The 2128-nt window shown below is 38.3% G+C and overlaps 1 protein-coding gene across 1 annotated transcript; it reads right to left on the bottom strand.

Annotated features, from left to right (window-relative positions):
* Window positions 1-334: 334 nt before the first annotated feature.
* LOC116909521 (olfactory receptor 1493) lies at window positions 335-1273 on the bottom strand. Its single transcript, XM_032913129.1, has one exon. The coding sequence runs from the start codon at window positions 1271-1273 to the stop codon at window positions 335-337; it is 939 nt and encodes a 312-aa protein (XP_032769020.1).
* Window positions 1274-2128: the final 855 nt, after the last annotated feature.

Below are 2128 nucleotides of genomic sequence, written 5' to 3'. Positions count from 1 at the left end.
GTACCTCATCCACTACACATTTCCAGGGTCATTTATACAAGGTAAGAAAAATGTAACCAGATATCAAAGAAAAATCTTCCTTACTTTGCCTACTATGTTAAACTTCCTCTCTTGTGTTGTGTTCCTCTCGTTTTATTATTTTGCATCATCTCTATAGAATAGGGAAATTATGTTTATTTTGTGATTTTTGCTTCACTGTGAAATGAACCTTGGTTCATTTATTTCCTCAGTTATATAGGACCTTTCATGTAGGTCCTATGATAGGGGACACTATCGATATAAAATCTTAACATCAATACATTTATTACATAAAATTATGTAACAATCCCAAGTGCTACCATGGCAGAGAGATTTTCTTGCTACAGATAACTCTTATTAGGGCCTTCTTCATGTCTCTGTTTCTTAGGCTGTAGATAAAAGGGTTCAGCATTGGAGTTACCACTGTGTACATCATAGCCATGGCAGACCCCTTTAGACTAAAATTATCACCTGATGGACATAAGTAGAGACCAATAATTGTCCCGTAGAACAGAGACACCACAGACAGATGAGAACCACAAGTGGAGAAGACCTTGTGAATGCTTTGAGAAGATGGAACCTTAAGAATGGAGGAGATGATCTTGGCATAGGATATAACAATGAGCACGAATGGAATAACAATGACGATCACACCCATGATATGTATCATCAACTCATTAACATAAGTGTCTGAGCAGGCCAACTTTAGGAGAACAAACAGGTCACAGAAAAAGTTGAGGAGTACATTGTTCTCACAAAAAGACAATCTTGCTGCAAGCAGGGTGTGCATCATGGCATGAGATGATGTCATTATCCAAAATACCAGCAGGAGACAAGTACAGAGCTTGTGGCTCATGATGTTGGTGTAATGCAGAGGGAAGCAGATGGCCACATAGCGGTCATAGGCCATGGCTACAAGAAGGAAATTCCCAAGGTAGCCAAACAACAAAAAGAAGAATATCTGTGTCAGGCATCCTGCATAGGATATAGATGGTACTTGGCTCTGCATGTTCTGCAGCAATTTCAGCATTGTGACAGAGGAAAAGCAGAGATCAGAGAAGGACAAGTTGCTGAGAAACAAGTACATGGGTGTGTGGAGATGGGAGTCCAGTTGAACAAGGACAACAATTAGCAGGTTTCCCAGGAAGGTGGTAAGGTACATGGTCAGGAACAGGGCAAAGAACAGTTGCTGGTGCTCTGGGGGGATGGGCAATCCCAGGAGGAGGAAATGGGTGATGACAGTCTTGTTGTTCATTCTTCTTCTTCTCCAGTGTCCTAATGAGAAAATATCAGCAGCTCTTAGAATTTTAAATAAATATATATCTAAGATACATTCTACCAAAATGGATGTGAAAGTCATCATATAAATTATAATTTCAGAATTCCTAATGTCTGTGAACACTACAATCATTAATGATTTTTCTCCAACTACTTTTTACAGGTTTCTCTCTTTCATCCTTTCATAGACAAGTTCCTGCCATGTCTACTAAGATACAAATGCATTTCTCTCCTAATTCACGCTCATGCTGAATAACTAGTCTATACATTGGTAATTTCCTTTATGTTATTTTCTATATTGATGCTCTTGAGTTTGAAAGAACATACACAGGCTGGATCTAGTTCTACACACACACACACACACACACACACACACACACACACACACACACATATATATATATATATATATATATATATATATATATATATATATATATATATATATATCAGATGTGCAGTTTGATCTTCATGAAAGTCCTGAACTGGAATGGGAGCTATCCCAAAACCTGTTGCCTATACATGGGATATAAATGGCTACCATTACAGAGACTTAAAGTGCCAGAGTGTGGGGTTGTGCGGGATACCCAGGGTGACCCTGACTCACTCTGAGGAGATGAGTGAATAATTGTTGGAGGGATTAACCAGGAGGGGAGCATTGAGTGGGATGTAAAGTGAATGAGTAAAAAAATAAATTGAATTTATAAAATGCTTCACCATCATAGTTTATATAAACTTCAGAAAATCTCACATGCTCCAATGTGTTATGCTACCATTTCAAACTCAAACATGTATGCATGTACCTGAAACATACAGCTTTCTGTTCCACTGT

This window comes from Rattus rattus, chromosome 9 (genome assembly GCF_011064425.1).
Source record: "Rattus rattus isolate New Zealand chromosome 9, Rrattus_CSIRO_v1, whole genome shotgun sequence".
Classification (NCBI taxonomy): domain Eukaryota; kingdom Metazoa; phylum Chordata; class Mammalia; order Rodentia; family Muridae; genus Rattus; species Rattus rattus.
This window is presented reverse-complemented; position numbering and strand designations above follow the sequence as displayed.

Excerpts from the sequence above, each read along its gene's own strand:
- LOC116909521 (XM_032913129.1), bottom strand. The coding sequence starts at position 1,273 with ATGAACAACAAGACTGTCATCACCCATTTCCTCCTCCTGGGATTGCCC.